Source organism: Heptranchias perlo, chromosome 26 (genome assembly GCF_035084215.1).
Source record: "Heptranchias perlo isolate sHepPer1 chromosome 26, sHepPer1.hap1, whole genome shotgun sequence".
NCBI lineage: Eukaryota > Metazoa > Chordata > Chondrichthyes > Hexanchiformes > Hexanchidae > Heptranchias > Heptranchias perlo.
Genome location: NC_090350.1, coordinates 32517940 through 32540691, shown reverse-complemented (window position 1 = coordinate 32540691; position 22752 = coordinate 32517940). Strand labels below are relative to the sequence as shown.

The 22752-nt window shown below is 41.1% G+C and overlaps 1 protein-coding gene across 1 annotated transcript in view; it reads left to right on the top strand.

Moving 5' to 3' along the window:
- Positions 1–22752, top strand: part of si:dkey-34d22.1 (discoidin, CUB and LCCL domain-containing protein 1) — a 114126-nt gene that overhangs the window by 20436 nt on the left and 70938 nt on the right. Inside the window, exon 2 of the mRNA XM_068006724.1 lies at positions 70–291. Coding sequence (XP_067862825.1) covers positions 70–291 — 222 coding nt within the window. The remainder of the gene's footprint in view (positions 1–69; positions 292–22752) is intronic.

Sequence of the window (22752 nt, the reverse complement as noted above, 5' to 3'; positions counted from 1 at the left end):
GCTGTACTGTACAATACTTGGCATGACTTAAACCTGGAGATTGACCATCCTTTTTCCATTTTGATTCAGGTGATGGATGTGGACATACAGTCATTGGCCCTGAAAGTGGTACTCTGACATCCAAGAACTACCCTGGCACCTACCCAAATCACACGTTGTGTAAATGGGAGCTGCGTGTTGCACTGGGGAAGAGTATAATCGTGAAGCTTGGTGACTTAGACATTGAGTACACAGAGGACTGTACATCCAGTTCATTGAAAATCTATACTTCATCTGCTAATGACAGCTATGGTAAGGAGTTAATATACTGAGTAAATTTGTCAATGGGTTCTATCCTCTAACATGACTTTATAGACGTAAAATGGAACAAAAGGTTTATTTCCATGGAGCCATTCTCAGCTGTGTTAAAGGTCCGAGTTTGCTGCAGGCAGTGTGACGTTGATTGCCTTTTGGTTAGAATACTATTTTTTCTTTAAAGGTATATAGGATGCAGTGACATTTTTATTTTTGCGTAGTAAATTAAACAGTCCCATTGAGAAGATGAGTTATATTTTAGCAAGGATAAATGCTTTACTGAATTAAGGGTGATATGTTGTGAAACCAGTCAGTAATGGGCACCCTTGAGGCCGCTTTCAGGTGGATTCTGTTTCTGTTAAACAACATTGGTGTCATACTGCTGTGCCGAAGGGGCAGGGACAGCCTAATTCCATTTAATGAAGTGTAACAAGCATTTTTGGGGATGGGAGAGAGAGATATTGCAGAGACCTCAGCCTCAGCAATATTGTGTCTTTGGAGGGGGTGTGCGCCAATGCTGGTTCTGTGTTTAGATGCCTTGAATAATTTTATGTGTGTGAACATCAATTTAACTCCACTAATGGCATGTGTGATCATTTTTCATATGCATGTGTAAGGTATTTAATACAGACTATCACATGGAGGGCAATTAGGGATGGGCAATAAATGCTGGCCTCGCCAGCGACGCCCACATCCCGTGAACGAATTTAAAAAAAACAGCGCAGTCATGCACAGCAGGACAGTTACAATCCCAATCAGTAGGACAATTATTAACTCTTTTTCCTTAAATGCTTTTTATATATTTGCATCTTAAATAACGAAATGGCAGAGATGTTAAACAAATATTTTGTATCTGTCTTCACAGTAGAAGACACAAAAAGCGTACCAGAAATAGTGGGGAACCAAGGGGCTAATGAGAGTGAGGAACTTAAAATAATTAATATCAGTAGAGAAAAAGTACTAGAGAAACTAACTGGACTAAAGGCTGACAAATCCCTTGGACATGATGGCCTACATCCTAGGGTTCTAAAAGAGGTGGCTGCAGAGATAGTGGATGCATTGGTTGTGATCTTCCAAAATTCCCTAGATTCTAGAACAGTCCCAGTGGATTGGAAGGTAGCAAATGCAACACCGCTATTCAAGAAAGGAGGGAAGAGAGAAAACGGGGAACTACAGGCCAGTTAGCCCGACATCAGTCATCGGAAAAATGCTGGAATCTGTTATTAAGGAAGTGGTAACAGGGTGCTTAGAAAATCATAATTGTGTTTGACAAATTTATTAGAGTTTTTTGAGGATGGAATTAATAGGGTAAATAAAGGGGAACCAGTGGATGTAGTACATTTGGATTTTCAAAAGGCATTCGATAAGGTGCCACGTAAAAGGTTGTTATGCAAGATAAGGGCTCATGGGGTTGGGGGTAATATCTTAGCATGGACAGAGGATTGGTTGACGGACAGAAAACAGAGAGTAGGGATAAATGGGTTATTTTCAGGCTGGCAGGCTGTAACTAGTGGGGTGCCACAAGGATCAGTGCTTGGGCCTCAGCTATTTACAATCTATATTAATGACTTAGATGAAGGAACCAAGTGTAATGTATCCAAATTTTGCTGACTATACAAAGCTAGGTGAGAAAGTAATCTGTGAGGAGGACAGAGTCTGCAAAGGGATATAGACGGATTAACGAGTGGGGAAGAACATGGCAGATAGAGTATAATGTGGGGAAATGTGAGGTTTTTCACTTTGATAGGAAGAATAGAAAAACAGAATATTTTTAAATGGTGAGAACCTATTAAATGTTGACATTCAGAAAGATTTGGTTATCCTCGTACAAGAAACACAAAGTTAGCATGCAGGTACAGCAAGCAATTAGGAAGGCTAATGACATGTTGGCCTTTATTGCAAGGGGATTGGAATGCAAGAGTAAGGAAGTCTTACTACAATTGTACAGGGCTTTGGTGAGACCACACCTGGAGTACTGTGTACAGTTTTGGTCTCCTTATCTAAGGAAGGATATACTTGCTTTAGAGGCGGTGCAACAACGATTTACTAGGTTGATTCCTGGGATGAGGGGGAGGGTTGTCCTATGAGGAGAGATTGAGTAGAATGGGCCTATACTCTCTGGAGTTTAGAAGAATGAGAGGTGATCTCATTGAAAGATATAAGATTCTGAGGGGGTGTGACAGGGTAGATGCTGAGAGGTTGTTTCCCCTGACTGGAGGGTCTAGAACTAGGGGACATAGTCTCAGGATAAGGGGTCGGCCATTTAAGACTGAGATGAGGAAGAATTTCTTCACTCAGAGGGTTGTGAATCCTTGAAATTTTCTACTCCAGAGGGCTGTGGATGCTGAGTCGTTGGTTATATTCAAGGCTGAGATTGATAGATTTTGGACTTTAGGGGAATCAAGAGATATGGGGATCGGGCGGGAAAGTGGAGTTGAGATCGAACATCAGCCGATCTTATTGAATGGTGGAGCAGGCTCGGGGGGCCGTGTGGCCTACTCCTGCTTCTTTTTCTTATGTTCTTATTATTTTGATGAATTTTTGTGGTCATCAAGGTGAAGGTTGTTAATGTTGGGAGACAGAATCTGTTCCCATTTCAGGCATGCAGGTCAAGTCAGGCATGGCTATGTCATTTCAAGGGTGCCCTTCCAGTACAGAGCAGCTTTGTGATGTCAAGTACGACCGTGTCAGGGAACGGTTCTGCAAGGATCCCTGAAGATTTGTCATCATCCAGGATGGGCCTGGATGCCAATTAGTAGACATCACCATTGTGAAATAGTACCAGCTGGGTACTGCTGTGCAGTCAGCTGCTACTTTTCCCAGCTCAGGCTGTACCTGATTGGAATCCAAGTCCTTCCCAAAAGCTGATGTTTTACGGAATCACTTCCTGACATGTCAGATGAATAGATTTTCACAAACTTGCTGTCAGATTGTCGCTGAGTATAATTGCAGAAATAAGCACCAATTCATTTTGTCTTATCTAAGGACATGCCTTAGGCTAATTACATCCTGATCAGATTCTGCCGATTCCTCCGCCAGTCATAGTTTATCCTGGGCTAACACTTACAACAAATTAATCATGGCTTGTGGTTGTGATTATTTTTTTTGCTGGCTTCAGTTGGCAAGATTGGTCATTAGCTAAAACAAAAGGTGAAACTGTAATCAAATGCAAGGTCATGAAACATAAAACAATGTAGTCAGTGGCTGGAGGCGTGCTTCATAAATGTGTTATATAGCGCATTGAAAAATTGTACTGCAGTGATACCAAGTTCCTCACTGCTTAAGGGGCTCAAATTACATCCAAGTAAGCTTTGTTTCTAATTTCTGACTTTGTAGCATTTTTCTCCTGTGCTATTGCCGGACTGTCACAGCTATTCGCTTCTATGTAGCAGATGTTTTGCAGATTTATTGGTGACAGCAAAAATTGATTATATTCCCGTTCACCCATCACCCCTCTGCTCACTGATCTACATTTGGCAACGCCTCGATTTAAAAATTCTCATCCTTGTTTTCAAATCCCTCCGTGGCCTCGCCCCTCCCTATCTCTCTATTCTCCTACAACCCTCTGAGATCTCTATGCTAGTCCAATTCTTGCCTCTTGCGCATCTCTGATTTTAATCGCTCCATCATTGGCGGCCATGCCTTCAGCTGCCTAGGTCCTAAGCTCTGGAATTCCCTCCCTAAACCTCTCTACCTCTCTCTCCTCCTTTAAGCTTTTGGTCACCTGACCTAATATCTCCTTATGTGGCTCAGTGTCAAATTAAGTTTGATAAGGCTCCCGTGAAGCGCCTTGGGATGTTTTACTATGTTAAAGGCGCTATATAAATGCAAGTTGTTGTTATTATATTCCAGGTATTTTTCTCTTTGGTATTTCTGTTGAACATTTGGCACCCATGGGTCATTAGTAAGCTTGTGTAAATGATTGTAGGTCAAGAGTTTCAGTGCCTTTGCGATTATATATACTTGTATGAGACACACAACACAGCAGATTCCATAATTTATGGTGCAATATATTTTGCAGGCCATTTAGAAAAATGCTTGTCTACAGTAATGGCCCGGAAATTGCTAAGGAAATGATGGCAAGGCTAACAGGGCTCACCATTATTCATGGGCAAATGAAAGAGCAAGTTCTGGCGAGCGCACATGCAGAGTCAAATGTGGAAATCCAGAACTTGCTCTTCCTGATGCCGTGCTGATCTGACAGCTTCTCGTTAAAGAGACATCATCGGCTGGAATCAATGGACCAGCGCAAACTTGCTCTCCTGCTCAGCTGGAAACTAGCTAATCTCGCCAGAATAAAGGTACACTGAGTTCTATCAGGTCTAAAGTAACTTTTAATGGCGTGATAAGTATTAATGACTGCCAAACAACCTCTCTGGCAGTGAAAATTAACTTTTAAAAATGTGGAGTTTCATTACTCCTGATTTTAATAGTTCTTGGACATTAAAAAAATTAATTTTAAATTTATTTTTTTACTTTCTATCTCTCATCTCAGTCTTTTAATCTTACCCTCTCTTTATTACGCTTTCTCTATTTGATTTTATAGCACATTTCCTAATCTTTTCTGACACTTCCTGGTTCTTAGTTTGTGAATGAGTTTCACTTCCTGACTTTCAAAGTGTGGCTGATTGGTGGAGGGGACAGAGAGATCCATTCCTCCTCTCACAGTTTAGAGAAGCCCGGGAGCGAACACTGCACTTCCTGCAGCTCTCAATTAAAGCAAGTTGGCGCCCAGAAGCCCGCGAAAAGTTTGTGGGTGAGTTAGTCACTTATGAGCGGCGGGCGACGTCCGTTCGCCGCTCAGTTCAATTTCCAGCCCAATAGAACCGTTGAAGATGGCTTCTGCCTCTTTATATTACAAAACTCTCAAGGAGAAGCTGAATGTAAATGAGGCAGATTTCACAGCACCAGCGACAAGTGAAGACACAACTCCATGTGTGTAATCAAATCACAATGGCCACAAATCTTTCCTGATGGCAGGGAAAGGTCCGTACATGTGACCAATACCATCCCTTGGTTTGATTCTCCATTTTCTGTGGTGGCAGTTCCAGTACCGTATTCACATTACGGTTCCAATGCCAAAGACAGGGCAGTACTGTAATATAAATGGGACGTTAAAGAACTTTGATATATACACAGCTAAACTCCAAAAGTTAACTAGCAGGCAACAGATTAGCATTTTGAATGATAAGATTGGCGACTTGAATATGGATGAATGAACTACTCAATGTTCAGTTTGATTCAAGCACCCCCTGTTCAATCTGAGCTGGCTGCTCATAATGTGGAAAGAAAAAGTAAGTGCTATAAAGACCAACTATGTACATATAGGGATTTGCACATGTGTAGCATTACTTCTTAATAGCCTTAGCACATCTTGTGATTTGGAAAACTTCAGCATAATGATCTTGGAGGGATGGTTTGTTTGAAGACCAACTAACACAAGCAACTGGGATCACTGACCACAGCACAGAAATCCACTTCCACAGATGAAACCTCATGGTATGATAATGAAAAGGTAAAGACTTGCATCCAGACCAAGTGCTGCTGGAAAAGCACCATAGATCCCAGCTCCAACACTCAGTTAGATTATTGGCATCTCTTCTAATGCCTGTCCACCACAATGGACACATTTAAATATATTTGAGGACGCACAAACACAAGCATGATGCAGCAAGAATTATTTATACAGATGTAGGTATTGACTCCTATGGAAAGCTTTCAAAAAAAATTATGTTTCATTCTCTGCTTTTATGATGCTTTTGGTGGTGAGGGTGGGGGATCAAGCCATATCTAAACTAAGCCAGCAAAACTTTGAATTTGTTGCACATACCAAAGTATAGACACTAAAAGAAAACCAGAGCAGATTTACTGGAGAGGCCTAAACTCCAATGGATTGAAGCTGCTCACTTTATTTCTTTTTTGGACCATTACAGCTGGCAGAGAGAGATTTCCAATTTATTAACTGAATCCAAATCCAGTCTGAAAGTGGAAGGACGTTGTGCTAACCTACTGCACTACCCAACCCATTCTAAACAAGGAAGTTTGATTGACTATGGCATACAAAATTAGTTTTAAAAATCTCTGAGGATGAGACATTAGGATGGGTACTCAAAACATTGTACATTATTAAACTTAGCATCCTGGAGTTTAATACTGAATACTGTTATATTGTGGCTGCAATGTTCGATATGGCTGTGTAGTGGTGTAAGTGGGGAGTACTAAGTTATACTGGCCACTTACTTTGTTATTGGTGAGAATTCCTCCATATTTTGCACTTGGGCCATTGTCCAAAGGGCTTTTTAAAAATTAATTGTATAGGTGCAGAAATTGTAATTAAGTTAAGCAGATGGGAACTTCTAGGTTTACTTTGACAGAATGCCCTATGAATAGATTCTTTGCAACTCCTTTATATGGCTCAGGAACCTTTCATCTCAGTTAGAATTTCTGCAACAGCTGTTCAACAATACTGTTAACTGAAAGATGTACTTTTGAACTAGCAAAAAGTTGTAAGTGTTATTGTAATGATGGAACACTCAAACCATGGAATAAGAAAAGCCTATAAAAAGAATACATCATCACAGTTCATTCCATTATGCAACATCTGTTTAATCTCCCAAGGGAAAGTTGTGTTTAAATACTTCCCATTCCCCAAATTCTCTCACCTTCATTACCAGCCCTGGTCTGCAGACTGTCATAGACAACAACTGCCCCCACCCCTAGCCCCAGTAGTAGAAGAGCATGATGCTCCATGAATATTTAATCATTTCAGTCTATACCTTTCCTTACAACCTTCAGTCTTTGACCAAGTAAGTCCAATCTATCATGGACATCACTCAACCCATTCAAGCACCTGGGGAAAGGTTCTGCAATATCTCCTTGACCTCTACCCCAAGGTAAACCAAGCAAAACTTCAGAATGCCTTGCTGAATTAATGTAACACTTCCAGGGCTAGTTGACATTACAGCTCAGAGAGGTCATGTTCCATATAAACATTCAAGTACGTGTATTTATTCTTATAACCCTGTACATATCTTAATTATTATAACCCACATTCCTGACTTTAACTAGATATTCATCTGGCTCTTCTTAAAGGTGTTAATGGACATGGCATTGACTGCTTTATATGTGGTTTTATTTGACATTTACATTATCCTATCAGCAAAAACATCTTTCTAATCTTGGATTGCTTGAGTTTTGTTCATTTTGAATCTCTACACTTGTTTTCTGTATCTATATTATTCATTCCTCTGTGTTTGGAAAAACACAGATCATGTTTCCTCTGAATATTTTTTTCTGTAATGAAAACAAGTTCAATATGTAGATACACTATGAGGTGTGTACTGATCCACACAGGCTGGGAAAGAACCAAGATTAATTCTAGTCTGTACTGTCGGGGTGTTAGTGGAGGGCTGCATGCATCTTCCACATCCTCGGGGTAGGGAGGGGGGAAAATCATCCAGGGTTCCTACTCCTAATTGCTGTCCATTGGTCCCTGTTGAACGTGTGCATGCGTGAACATGGAGTGAGAACCAGAGTCTAGCTCAGTCGTGATGCTATCCAATGATGGAATAGCCTGTGAACATTTGCCGTTCAGGTACACACAGTAAGAATGGCTATCTGAGCAAGGTTTTAAAGGGTTGCCTTTGTGTGTGGAATTGTACCTCTGCATAAAGTAGTGCCTTCAGGACAGGAAATGTACCTTTCAATAATAGTGTTGTCATCATTATTCTTTCAGCATGATCGCCATAGAGAAAAATCTTGGCATTCACTGGCTGTCAGTGCTTGCACTGATAACTACTGTCGGCAAAAGACAGAACCAATATAAGCTGCATAAGTAAATGCTTTGAGAAAGAAAATAACTCAGAATATTTTCAAGAGAGTTATCTAATCTGAGGGGTACATAACTATTCAAAATCACTTCAGTTTCATTCTTATAGTTTATGATGTCATCTAAAATTCTTAACTGGAAGAATGCCTTTTGATCACTCCCAGTGATCCATTATCACATATGTAATAAAGCCTGACACTAATTATTGTTTAGAAAATATTTCATTCGAAGGCAAGTTTTGTTAATTATTAAATGGTCATTTAATATTTTTGCATAATGAAAATTCCCAATACAACCAGAAGCATGCAAGCAAACTCTATTTATAAAACTCAACAATATTTGATGACCCTGAGGTAAATATTTTCACTAAAGTGGAACAAAGTTCCATTGATGAAGTCATTCCATTCATCACATTACCCCTCTGTCTATTTAATAACAGTGACTGTTGTTCAGCTGATTCTCATTCCTTTGCTTAGAACATGTGCTTTATTTAGACTACCTGAGTTTCCAGAACATTTTTGGCCTATGGTTTCAGTGATCCCATATCCCAGGAAGGCTTTTATTTTAAATTACACCATTTTCTGTATCTATGATAATTATTGGTATCTTCTTCCGTGTACATGTGAATGTGAACATACCTAGAAGAAATAATGACCTGTTTCATTAATCTTCATGTGTTTTCGCTCTGTGAATACGGTTTTTAAAAATTTATTCTAAGAGAAAAGATTGGCATTCATATAGTGGCTTATCACACCTCTCCGAAGCATCTCAAAGCACTTTGCATACACTTGGCCGGAAATTGCTCGGAAAAGAACGGTGAGCTCAACAGCACTCACCGTTGTTAGTGGCAAAATTGAGGAGCAAGTTCCGGCGATCGCACAAGCGCAGTGAAATACGAAAATCCAGACCTTACTCCTCTTGGTTCGCGGCAATGTGACAGCTTCTCATTAAAGGGATATTGCTGGCTGGAATCAGTGGACCAGCGACAACTTGCTCTTCTGCCCAGCTGGAAAGTAACTAATATCGCCACAAAACAGGTTTGCTTAAAAATACCAGGCCTGAACTAAGTCTTAATGACTGCCAAACAACTAAAAATTAATTTTTAAAATGTGGAGTCTCATTACTCCTTATTTTAATAGTTTTTGGTCATTAAAAAAAAATAAAAAATAAAAAAATATTTTTTACTTTTTCCTTCTGTCTCTTTAATTTGATTATTTCTTACCCTCTCATTTTTGCTGTCTATAACTATTTTTACAATGATTTTAATGTTGAATCTTTCACTTCCTGGATTTTCCATTCCAGCTTGCAGAAACTGTTTGCAGCGGATCAAAAATACTGCAATCTGATTGGTTGAGGGGAAGAGAGTGATCCTTTTGCTTCTCCCATAAGTTCGAGCTTCACTGGGCTCCTCTCCGCTTCCGATTAGAGGAAGTGCACCCAGTTAGTGGGTTAGTATAAATCTATGGAGTGGCGAACACATTTGGTTGGCCACTACGAGCAATTTCTGGGCCAGTGAATTACTTGGAGTGTTATTATCGAAGCAAATGCAGTGGCCATTTTGTACACCGCAAAATCCCACAAACAGCAATGAGATGACTGACAATTTAATATATATTTCTGTTTGAGGGAAGAATGTTGGCAGGACAGCTCCCTGCTCTTCAAATAGTACTGTGGGATCTTTGGCATTCATCTGAACCATGAGAACAGGGCTTGATTTAACTTCTCCTCTAAAGGACAGCACAAACAACACAAGATAGCATTACCTCAGTATTGTACTGGCGTGTCAGTCTAGATTATGTGCTCAAGTCCTAGAGTGCAGCTTAAACTCACAGCCTTAGAGGTGAGAATGCTACCAACTGAGCCAATTTGACGTCTTTCTGCCGATTTTTTTTTTTCAGCGGATTTTGGTAGGGCAGAGACAGAAGGCAACTTAGGGACAGGCTCCACTGTAATTAACACATCCTCCGCCGTGTTTCCCACCTTGCACTTGGGAACGCTGGAACCGCCTGTTTGGCCTCAGTGTTTAGAGGTCGGCAGAAGGAGCATCAGAGCAAAACTTGTAGGGCGGGGGGGTCTCTGTGCTCTCAGAACACATCCCTGCACAGGTCCCATCAGGAAAGAGAGAGCTTCTGCAGCAAATTAATTTTTTATTAAAGGACAGCGCATCGGCCATCTCTTTATCGCTCCAAACTGGTTCCTGGCAGATGTCGGGGAGGGTCAGCCTGCTTCCCATTTGTTAGAGGCCAGGGCCACAAATGCAGCCGGGGTCACAGGGCTTCTGTAGGGCAGATGGATGTCCTGCCCTGCCGAAGATGTGCCCCCAATCAGGGCCTATGTTTATAATCTAAGCACTTATTACATAGGAAGTCCAGGGCCGTGAGAGACTGTACAGTCCGTCTGGCTGATCCTAAAAACTAGCATTTGTCAATTGGCCACTCCCTCAAATTTCCAATTTTCCCTTAAACAATGGCCCAGAATTTGCTGTAGCCGGTCAACGAATGGTGCCCACCATTAGTTAGACTTGCCCTTGTCCGTTTAATCTCCATGATATTTTGTGCGACAAATTGTGGGAAGTGGGAGAGGGAAACAGTGCAGCGCCCCCTACAGGGCATCTGAGACCTGAGTGAACAGGGTAAGCAACTGTGTATCTCCTTAACCAATCAGATTGAAGGATTGTGAAATTAACAGTGCAAGGACTGAGAAGGAAGTGTAAGATAGAGTGGGTGAATTCAGTGTGAAATCAGGTTCAGAAAGATTGGGAAAGAAAGATTGGTTTAAGAGAGAGTGTAAAAAAGAAAGAAAAAGTTTATTAAAAAATTAATTTTAAATTTTTTTAAAACCTGAAGGGTTTTAAAAAAGGTACTTGGATTGCAATGACAAGACTTAACTTTCTGTGGTGAGTTTAGTTCGTATCTACCACGCAAATACAGCAACTTCACGCCTTTCAGTGCATTTCAGTGGTGAGTCAGAGCGAGATGCCATTTTCGTGAAGCTAACGGCAGAGTGGTGCCAAAGCTCTGGTCTCTACTCGCCAGGACGGTCTAGAATGGGGTTCGAACCCTGCGCCTGCTGACTCAGGCGGGATTGCTACCAATAAGCTAAATAGTTTGTGTAGCATGGCATCAAAAGCCTTACTTATATCTAAATTGTTCACATCCACAGAATTTCCATTGGCAACAAGGACCATCATTTTGTCATTTAAAAGAATGGTGTTACGTTAGCTGCTGTTCAATCCTTCAACACTATTGCTGGTTCTAATGATTCCCTAAAGATAGTGGCAAAGACATGACTGATTTCACTCGCCACTTCTTTGAGTCCCCTGGTACTAAGTCCATCTGGGCCGAGTGCCTTATGTGAAATTTCGATTTCATTTAGTGCTTCCTCCCCCTACCACCCCAGGCCTGGTTGCGTTTACAGTATAACTGTAGAGTTTTTTATGCAAATTGAAACAGCTTCACACTGATGATCCAGTTATAATGTGAATGATGCTGAAGTAATGACATCTTCCAAATGACACCATTCTGCTGCTGCTGGGGCAGAGAAGTATTGCTTATGAAAGACATCAGGTCTGAGTTGAACAGCGAAGCCTTGGGAATGGATAAATATTCTGGAATTTTGCTTTATTGCCTTTAGATATCAGAATATTAATGTGGCACTTTCCCACAGGCAATGAAATTGGTGGGATAGAGTACATGTTTGGGTAGAGTGCAAGTGGAAGGTACGGGCTTGAAGGGCCAAATGGCCTTTTCTCGTGAATGCGTTAAATGTGAATGCTAATGGAAATGAGTATGAGTTTTCCTCAACTCTGACTAAATATGGGAGAACTTCATCATGCAGAGTTGCTGGGATTTTTTGTTTAGCTGCTTGAAATAAGTTTGTTTCAAATATTGGCAAATGGAGACTGAACAGTTAGTTTCATATAGATTGAGCATTTAAAGGTAACTTCACCTTAATTGTGGTTAAATTTATAATGCCTATTCGAGTGAAGCTCAATTATATACAGATGTGATAAATGTCGTGTAATTATATGCACATTCCCCTATTCAAGTCGTGCCTATTTTCCTTGTTCTGTTTTGTATGCAACTCTGTACAATTGAATCCAGATGAATGTAGTAGTTGCAGTTACTTAATACAAAGGCGGAATTGGAACTTGTCACCAATTTGTATTGATTAAGGACATTGCCACAAGCCCTCTTCCTCTGCTTTGGACTGCATATAATGTGTATTCAAATTCCATTGATATACAAGTGACTAATCTCCGAAGTCTGCTATATATTCTGAGACTACGTTTATAGAGCCATCTGACCACCCTATGCTCCCTGACCATTATCAGACCTCCTCTGCACTGCACATTTTTATTTTTCCTACATTCCCTTGGTGCTTTTCTTGTATTACACACACAAGCAAGAACACATGGTAGTCTGCCTTAAACTCCACATCTTGTGAAGTCAGTTATTATATTCTGTTACACTCGTGTAATTGCTGAATCACTACATGATGTAAATTTGCTTCCATCTAACGCAAAAAGAATGATTGGTGTCAGAAATGTTGTACACACATCAACAGTTGTGACATATGATGTTTATTGTTTTAACCAGTATGTTTTTAAGACAAATCCGACCTCTTGGTTGCACATGCTGCACCTGATGCACTTTGCTTTGGAGGATAATGCAATAACAGCAATCCTTCATGGAGCATATACTGTAAAAAGATTTACTATAGTCTTTTCTATTTTGTGGTTGAGTCCCTTATTTCCTCAACTGTACATATAACTAATACCCACTGTAGATATTCATTTGCTAAGAATTGGTGAAAGCCATTCCTGGTATTTGCAGCTTTTCTTTCTTTGTCCCAAACTTAGATGTGCAGAATTCTGCTGTATTTTTAGCTTTTGTCCCTGTAAACAAAGGCACCGCAGACAGAAACCACAGACAAACATTGGACACATTTATTTTTCAAGTGTGATGTATGTCCAAGAAGTGTTGCTACATTGTTTCATATCACGAGAGGCATTTTCTGTACTGGTGGGAGGCATTAAAAAATACTGCAATTGAAAAAAAGACCTCACAGCAACCCTCTTGTCAGAAACGCCTAATCAATGTAAGGTTTAGTTTGCCTACATAAAATAACCTTTACCATCTGTTTAAATCCTTTATTTAAAGAGTGTTTCTATTTTGGCAAAAATGCAACCATTGGATGCTAGTGTAGGACAAGCAATGTAGTACAAGAAACTCCAGTGGAAAAATTCTGAAGGCCTGCTTTTGATTACATCAGGTATGCACACTCGCATTCTTCTCTCCTGTGAAATGATGCCTGTGGGTTTTTACAACAATTTGATTAAATAAGAAAGAAAATGAGTTTGCATTTATATAGTGCCTTATTGCGTCCCTAAGCACGTCACAACATTTTGAAGTATAGTTACTGTTCTGTAGGCAAAAATAGCAGGCAACTTGTGCATCAGAAGGCCCCACAAACAGCAAGTGAGATGAATGACCAGTTAATTTGTTTTTGGTGTATTCTGATTATGGGAAGAATGTTGGCCAGGATTCTAGAACTCCCTGCTCTTCACACAGTGCCATGAGATCTTTTTTCTTGAACAGGCTGACAGGACCTCAGTTTAACATCTCATCCAAAAGGCACCTTTGATAATGCAACATTCCCTAAGTACTGCATTGTCAGCCTAGATCATGTGCTCAAATCATGGAGTGCGGTTTGAACCCACTACCTTCTGATTCAGAATACTACCAACTGAGCCAAGCTGATGCATGGTAAATAAAGGCTAAAATGTCAATAATTGAAATGCTAAAGAATTTTCACTTTGTCATTGTTTCATAAAATAGCGAGTACTTTTCAGTTTCCCTTTGTGACTAAAACTATGTTCTTAAACTCTTGATGAGAGAAGAGCTAATCCAGTCTTAGTTCTTGCAGACTTTCTGTTATACAATTTACCAAAGTAAAGTTTTACTTAAAGCAATTGTCAAGTTTTGAAAGCAGTATAAATGATTTAATAAAAATGAGTTATGTTTCAAAAAAACCAACACATTTGCATACTTAACTGCTTCTTCAAAAGCTCAGTAATCTATTAATCAATTGATCAAGGAGCTTTTTATAACCCTATTTATATGAGTGTTTGTTTTCTGACCTTTAGTTGATAGTGTTAATCATGTCTGCACACTAAAAAATACCGATTTGCTCAGTATGAGCCACATTGTGCAAAGTATTTCAGGCTGACTCAATCATTGCATCTGGTGTGTGTGCATGTCGGCATCTGGATGCAATACTGTACAGACTAAATAGTTTTATACTGTGGGTTTGTCTGGCATATAATGCTGCTTTGTTTTAACTGTCTGTTTACCTAATGGAATCTAAGTCAAATACTCAGCGCATTAACAGTCATTGCTGATTATGTAGTACTCTGATTTAACATGAGTCTGATTATCTATTATAAATTGAGACAGTTTAGGAGACTGTCTAGGGCCATACTGTGAATCATCTTTGCTAGTATTCTGATTGATTTTTGTTTTAAGAAAACTGATGTATGGATAAAATAAATAAAAGTGTGCTTTGGCATTTTTGATTTAATTTACTGCTTCTATATCCTCTTCATCCACTTGTGATCTCGGGGTAATGAAACGCATGAGAAAACATTTCTTCTTTATCTGCCTTCTGAGATCAATTCGCCGCCAGCCCAAACAAAGAAGTGAAAAAAAAATTAAATTACTGCAGCTTGAGACCATGCGCAAGACTGGTGAAACGCAGAATTTACCAATTGTTGTTTCTATAAAATCTGGTACTAGTGTCACAGACCACTGCCCCTCCCCAAAGTTTAAACTTTGTAGACATGTTGGCTGTATAATTGGTTTTTAATAACGTCAAATTTAGCTGATAAAACTAAACAGTAAAATGTTACTGCAGAATTTGTAGCTTTTTTTAATAGCTTTGCCATTTTGGCTGGAGTACATTATTAATCAAATAGCTAGATCAAAGTGCCAACTGAACTTAGAATGGTAAGCCATGTATATTTCATAAGAATGAAAATACCAGTGGATTTGTTCCTTGCTAAAGAAATGCTGCCTCCAAAAAAAAAATAAATGTACCCATTCATAAAAGATATAATTAGTAACTATATTTTGCACAGGAGGGATAATTTTAGGAGTGTGGAAAATCAAAACACGAGCACCCACACTTGTAAATTATTATTAGCTGTTCAGTGGCATGAAATCTTCAAGAATTTATTTAAAGAAGGGCATGAAATGCAAGTGATGTGTATCTGTTGACTATCTCCTTGCTCATGATGTTTTCTACTCACGGAAAGCACAAAGAAAGAAGTTAGGAGACATTATTTTAATACAGAGGATTTCTAGGATATGGAATGCCCTACAAGAAATGGTGATGGAAGCGAAATATGTAATGGGGTAGAAGTTGGACCTTATCCCACCCGTTTTACAGCCATAACCTACCTGAGGCCACAGCTGGCAAGGTGGGCGGCCTGAAATTCATTGCTGCCAAAGGGCGAGCTGCTTCTGGAGACACGACAGGCGACGGCAACTCACCCAAATCATTCAGATGAGGCCCAATTTCGGGCTGGCCACATTGCCACCTTTGCACCCGAAACCGGGCCACAACGAATTTCTACCCCAATGACTTTTAAGAGGGAGTTGGATAAATATTTGAAAAGGAAAAATTTAAAAAGGTGTAGGGAAAGGGCAGGGGAGTGGAACCTAAGTGGTTAGCACTTTTGGAGAGTCGGCATAGGCATGATGGGCTGAATGGCCTCCGCCTGTGCTGTAAAATTCTGATTATATAATTCTATTGTGTGTTGCTCATTTTGATTCTTTGCTTGCTTGTAAGAGCTGATATAGCTGACACAACACTCTCTCATGAAGTGAGTAGCACTATAGTCTTGGTCAGTAGCCAGAGTTCTTTAATAAGCGTGAAGGACTCGTATTTCCGTTCAGTGCTGTGGCAGATAGAGATTGCCGAGGGACTTTTGCACACACTTTGCGATGCCTGTAAGACACTTTCAGGAGAACAACCTATTTATCCCATGCTTCTAGTCCTAATGGCTAGGAAATTTTTTAATGTGCGTTTTGGAGGGTTGGGGATGTATCTTGAAATTACTTGTCCATGCAACCCTTCTTTAATTATCTCAAACACACCCATACCAAGAGAATGAATGGAGGAGCTGTCACACCAGCAGAAAGCATCTCTACCCGATACATTAGTACAGATTGTAGCCACACTAACGAGTTGCACCATAGCTGTGGTGAAATCATGTTCAGTTTTTCCCCACACCAGTGCATTACTCATCTCAATCACCTCACCCCAGAGAGGTACTGAGGGAGACCTGGCATCTTTCCAAAAAGTGAAGAAAATTGATGTGAGAAGCATCTTTGCCACACTTTCTGAAAACAGCTGGGCTAGAATGACATTGGCAGAGGCCAAGCATGCAGTCATCTGCCTTCTTGAGCCCAGCTAATATGTTGCTCAGGAGACCGGGGTGTGGGGGGTGGGTATGGATGTGGCATAGGAGACTGGAGAATGTGGTATGTGGTGGGAAATGTAGGGATTTCTTATCCTCATTTTTAATCAAAAGTTACAAGGGGCAAATTGGGAACAATTTGTAGCAGAGACTGCCTGAAGTTGTGACATTTTCATTGTGAAGTCAGGATAGGTGGTAAAACAGGTATGCTTTACACTCAAAGGTGAGCTGATTTTTGAAACCTGTTGCACTCATTTGTTTATGTACCAATGGTGGAGATGTTTCTTACATTACAACAGTGACTACACTTCAAAAGTACTTCATTGACTGTAAAGCACTTTGGGAGGTCCTGAGGTCGTGAAAGGTGCTATATAAATGCAAGTTATTTCTTTCCTCTTCTTAAAAAATGACTTGGTAATCCACCTATTCATTTTACCAGCAAAAATATGTTCAATATTAGCATCTATCTTTCCCGTGCTCTAAAGCTAACACTTTTGAAAGGTCACACAAATTACATCTACCCACGCACCAGCTGCAAAGCCATGCCATAACATTGACTTTATATGGCAAATTGTTCCTAATACTGAGCGACTTTTGCAGTGTTGAGATCTAATTAATCCTTTACAATTTACGTGGTTTGCTTTCATTGAAAGTTTTAATATAACCTCAAAATTGGATTACGCATGTATGTGGAAGAAACCTGAAGCAAAGAACCATAGTAAAATTCATCATAAATGCATGGTTCACTGACAGCAGAGGTTGCTTACCGTTTCATACAGGAGAATAAAATGTAGTTAATCATCTTTAGACACATCAGCCTTATTTTGGCTTTTCAATTTTTTATGTTTATGTAGGTCATTTAAATTCCTAGTTTGCCATACTTCTCTTCACCTAAAATGATTGAAGGGGGCACTTTTAAAAAAAAAATGGTAATCCTGTAAACCCAAGTTTCTAAATTCCAATTTTTTACAGACTGTTCTTTTGCAAATGCCTCAAATGGAAACACTTTAGCCATGATTCTGCATGTAACCTGTATAATCAGCCTGACGCTAATCAAATCTGCTCAGGATTTGTTCTAGTTCTAGGATTTTGATCTGACTGCCCTCTTACATACAGATCTGGTCCATTGAAACTCTTATTTTCATCTTGCCGGGATCAGTTTTATAGGTTGAGACTCAGATTGGGAATCAATGCAGTTAACAATACTCTCAAACAGAATGTTGCTCAGTTGTAGTCATTATTTCTCCTGATTTTTCTCCTCCATTTCCCCTCACCTCCTGAAGGCTCTGACTCATGCACATTCCCTAGCAGCTCGCCAATAAGTTGCCCAACTTGCTGTTTTTCACATTGACAATTCAAACTTTTTTTTGAGGCCATTAACCTAATTACCATGCCAACTGTTTGTCAAAGCTGTCATATATTTGGAGAAGCCAGCTTAATTGAAGCTTGGAGTTTCAGTGGCCCTTATTCTGCAGGCAAAGGGATAGATCATCATCTGGACATTAACGTGGCCTGGGTGAGCACAGAGGGGAAAAAAATCTGATGGGGAGGATTGCGCACCTGTTGCAGAACTCACCTGAATTTTCTCCTGTGGATGTTTAATGCCCAGGCAAATGCTTAATGCCCAGACAGTAAAGGTGAAAACCAACACTGTTAAGGTTTGGTTTTTAAAGATGTGCAACAATGACTGAGGCATGCAACACATTTATCACATCAGTCTGGGTGATTAGCCAGTTTTCTCAGATTCAGTGCAAGTTTGTGTTCTTTTAGAATTTTTGTGTGCCTGTCAATTCCAAGAGTTTCTTTAAATAAATTATGATTGCTTTTCAATCGATTTCCAAAGCTTTCTGTATGAGCGCAGTTTACAGGGGACTATTACTCTGTTTGCCTAATTTTATTTTTGCTTACATGAAAAAACTAAATGAGAGAAGTAGGAGACTTTTGATGGAATGAAAACTTCTGGACTCATTTAAAGTTGTGCCTCACTTTTGCTAAAAGCATTTTCTCTCAAAACTAATTACATAGAATCATGAATTAACATACCAACCCTCAAATATGCACAGTAGTTTCTATACCAGGAAAAAAGCTTTCTACTGGACAATTGAACTTTTTTTTTTTCTTTTCCCCTCTAATTGTCCCGTGCTCTGTTTCTGAAGACAAAGCCCCACAAAATTCGTTTGGTTCAATTCTTGTGGTGCTCACCGACAGCTCTTTGCTCAGACGAGTGCAAAATCTGATGGTTCCTCTTCGGATAAGAAGGGTGGAGGGGTGACAGCATTTGTTTGGGGGGTGGGGAGGGCATGGATGGGCAGCAGTGGACTGGAAGATTCTTTGCAAAACAGGTAAAAGTTTTTATTAATCAGCTTGCAGAGGTCCCTTTAAGGAATGCTGATTGGGCTGCTATACACCTAATATCAATGGACAGAGTACGCGGCACACACTCCACTCATTTGTACCTCAAAATTGTATTGGAGTCCTTTACAAGCATAGGACCCTGATTTACATATTAAAAATAGGCTCCTGCCTGAAATGGAAAGCCATCCTGAAGGCCTTTAGGAAAATGGCAGTGGCTGGATTGGGAGTGGGAATGAGGCAGTAAGTTCTGCGCCGCTATTTTCGAGGCGCTGCCAGCCTGTTCCAGAGACCTCATCCCAAATCCCGAGGCAGAGCCATTTGCTTGGCCAGGGTGGACGACTTTGCCCGCTGGGCGCATCAGTGGCATCCACCCTTGTTAGGCTGAGCGACCCACAACCGTTCGGCCTCAGGTCCCACTAGGCCCAGTGGAGCCAAAGAAGAAAGTGAACTTTTTTTTTTCCAGTCGTCCGCTCCAAAAGTTGCCATTTAGCCTCCTGACCGGGTAATTAATCCTTTCTGGGGAGGGTGGGGTGAATCCCACTCAGACCTTTCCAGAAGGTAAAGGGTGGAATTCCTAGAAAAGACTGGGAAGTCCCTCTGAACCATCCCCTTCATATGGAGGGGGTGGGGGTTGACAATAGATCTGCCCATGCCTTACCCTCACTGGAATTTAAAAGGCCAGGGCAAACAGGGCAGAACCCTGGCGTAACTGGAGACAGCGCCCTAAATTTCAGGCCTGTTCTGCCTCGGCACGGCGAGTTTAAAATACACTCCACTGTTTGAGACGGTTATTTTCTAACTGTCAAACCAAGACTGCCAACTTCCACCTTCATAGCATCGTCTGTCTCCTCCCAGTCTCTGCTCATCTGCTGCTGAAACCCTCATCCATGCCTTTGTTATCTCTGGACTCGACTATTCCAATGCTCTCCTTTCCGGCCTCCCACCTTGCACCCTCCGTAAACTTGAGCTCATCCAAAACTCTGCTGCAGTATCCTGATTCGCAGCAAGTCCCGTTCACCCATCACCCCCGTGCTTGCTGGCCTATATTCGCTGCCAGTCCGGGAACGCCTCGCTTTTAAAATTCTCATCCTTATTTTCAATTCCCTCCATGGCCTCGCCCCTCCCTATCTCTGCAACCTCCTCCAGCCCGACAACCCTCCAAGATCTCTGCACTCCTCCAATTCCAGTCTCTTGTGCATTCCCGATTTTCATGGCTGCACCATTGGCGGCCATGCCTTCAGAGGCTCAGGAATTCCCTCCCTAAACCGCTCTAACACTCTACCTCCCTCTACACCTTTTAAGATGCTCCTTAAAACCTACCTCTTTGACCAAGAACCTGTCCTAATATCTCCTTACGTAGCTTGGTGTCAAATTTTAGAATCATAGAATCATAGAAATTTATGGCGCAGAAGGAGTCCATTCGGCCCATCGTGGCTGTGCCGACCGAGAAAGAGCCAGCCAGCCTAATCCCACTTTCCAGCTCGTGGTCTGTACCCTTGTAAGTTACGGCACTTCAAGTGCATATCCAAGTAATTCTTTAAATGCGATGAGGGTTTCTGCCTCTACCCACCCTTTCAGCCTCCACCCTCTGGGTGAAAAAAATTCTCCTCAACTTCCCTCCAATCCTTCTACCAATCACTTTAAATCTATGCCCCTGGTTATTGACCTCTCTGCTAAGGGAAGTAGGTCCTTCCTATCCACTCTATCTTGGCCCCTCATAATTTTATACATCTCAATTAAATCTCCCCTCAGCCTCCTCTGTTCCAAAGAAAACAACCCCAGCCTATCCAATCTTTCCTCATAGCTAAAATTCTCCAGTCCTGGCAACATCCTCGTAAATCTCCTCTGCACCCTCTCTAGTGCAATCACATCTTTCTTGTAATGTGGTGACCAGAACTGTACGTAGTACTCTAGCTGTGGCCTAACTAGTGTTTTACACAGTTCTAGTATAACCTCCCTGCTGTGATATTCTAATAAAGGAAAGTATCCCGTATGCCTTCTTAACCACCTTGTCTACCTGTCCTGCTACCTTCAGGGATCTGTGGATATGCACTCGAAGGTCCCTCTGTTCCTCTACACCTCTCAGCATCCGCCCATTTATTGTGTATTCCCTCGCCTTGTTTGCCCTCCCCAAATGCATTACCTCACACTTCTCCAGATTGAATTTCATTTGCCACTTTTCTGCCCACCTGACCAGTCCATTGATATCTTACTGCAGTCTACAACTTTCTTCCTCACTATCAACCACACGGCCAATTTTTGTATCATTTGCAAACTTCTTAATCATGCCCCCTTCATGTAAGTCTGAATCGTTAATATATATACTATAAAAAGCAAAGGACCAAGTACTGAGCCCTGTGGAACCCCACTGGAAACGGCCTTCTAGTTACAAAAACACCCGTCGACCATTACCCTTTGCTTCCTGCCACTGAGCCAATTTTGGATCCAACTTGCCACTTTCCCTTGGATCCCATGGGCTTTCACATTTCTGACCAGTCTGTCATGTGGGACCTTGTCAAAAACCTTGCTAAAATCCATGTAGACTACATCAAACGCGCTACCCTCTGCGACCCTCCCTGTTACCTCCTCAAAAAATTCAATCAAGTTAGTCAGATACAACCGTCCCTTAACAAATCCATGCTGACTGTCCTTGATTAATCCGTGCCTTTCTAAATGACAATTAAAACTGTCCCTCAGAATTTTTTCCATTTATTTGCCCACCACCGAGGTTAGGCTGACTGGCCTGTAATTACTCGGTCTATCCCTTTCTCCCTTTTTAAATGATGGTCCAACATTAGCAGCCCACCAGTCCTCCGGCACCACACCTGTAGCCGGACAGGATTGGAAAATAATGGTCAGAGCCTCCGTTATTTCCTCCCTTGCTTCTCTTAACAGCCTGGGATACATTTCATCCGGGTCTGGCGTTTTATCTAATTTCAAGGATGCTAAACCCCTTAATATTTCCCTTCTCACTATGTTTATCCCATCCAATATTTCACACTCCTCCTCCTTAACTAGATTAAACTGCATTTATTTCAATGCAAGAAGTCTGATGGGCAAGGCAGATGAACTCAGGGCATGGATGGGTACATGGGACTGGGATGTTATAGCTATTACTGAAACATGGCTAAGGGAGGGGCAGGACTGGCAGCTCAATGTTCCAGGGTACAGATGCCATAGGAAAGATAGAGCAGGAGGTAAGAGAGGAGGGGGAGTTGCGTTCTTGATTAGGGAGAACATCACGGCAGTAGTGAGAGGGGATATATCCGAGGGTTCGCCCACTGAGTCTATATGGGTAGAACTGAAAAATAAGAAGGGAGAGATCACTTTGATAGGATTGTACCACAGACTCCCAAATAGTCAACGGGAAATTGAGGAGCAAATATGTAAGGAGATTACAGACAGCTGCAAGAAAAATAGGGTGGTAATATTGAGGCCCTAGTCAAAAAGAAGAAGGAGGCATATGACATGCATAGGCAGCTGGGATCAAGTGGATCCCTTGAAGAGTATAGAGATTGCCGGAGTAGAGTTAAGAGAGAAATAAGGAGGGCAAAAAGGGGACATGAGATTGCTTTGGCAGATAAGGCAAAGGAGAATCCAAAGAGCTTCTACAAATACATAAAGGGCAAAAGAGTAACTAGGGAGAGAGTAGGGCCTCTTAAGGATCAACAAGGTCTTCTATGTGCGGAACCACAAGAGATGGGTGAGATCCTAAATGAATATTTCACATCGGTATTTACGGTTGAGAAAGGCATGGATGTTAGGGAACTTGGAGAAATAAATAGTGATGTCT